At 57.1% G+C, this 259-nt stretch overlaps 1 protein-coding gene across 1 annotated transcript in view; it reads right to left on the bottom strand.

Annotated features, from left to right (window-relative positions):
* Positions 1–259, bottom strand: part of LOC107307188 (carboxy-terminal kinesin 2-like) — a 51,922-nt gene that overhangs the window by 24,195 nt on the left and 27,468 nt on the right. Inside the window, exon 3 of the mRNA XM_032441705.1 lies at positions 140–256. Within this exon, the coding sequence (XP_032297596.1) occupies positions 140–256 (117 nt within the window). The remainder of the gene's footprint in view (positions 1–139; positions 257–259) is intronic.

Below are 259 nucleotides of genomic sequence, written 5' to 3'. Positions count from 1 at the left end.
GGGTCTCTAAGGGGTCCCTATGGGTCTCAATGGATCCCAATGGAACTCAATGGATCTCAATGGAACCCTATGGGCTCCCTATGGGGTCTCTATGGGGCAGCTATGGGGCAGCTATGGGGCAGCTGTGGGGCAGCATTACCTGCACTAACAGTGAGATCTCTTGGAACACTTCCTCCTGGCTGGCGCTGGGGGGGAAGACGCGGTCGAAGCTGAAGTCGTATCTCACGTCGTCCTTACGCTCACGGCCAATGTGGGACTG

The sequence above is a fragment of the Coturnix japonica genome, unplaced genomic scaffold (genome assembly GCF_001577835.2).
Source record: "Coturnix japonica isolate 7356 unplaced genomic scaffold, Coturnix japonica 2.1 chrUnrandom503, whole genome shotgun sequence".
In the NCBI taxonomy this organism is placed as follows: Eukaryota; Metazoa; Chordata; class Aves; order Galliformes; family Phasianidae; genus Coturnix; species Coturnix japonica.
The sequence above is the reverse complement of the archived record's forward strand: the minus strand, read 5'-3'. Positions and strand labels throughout refer to the sequence as shown.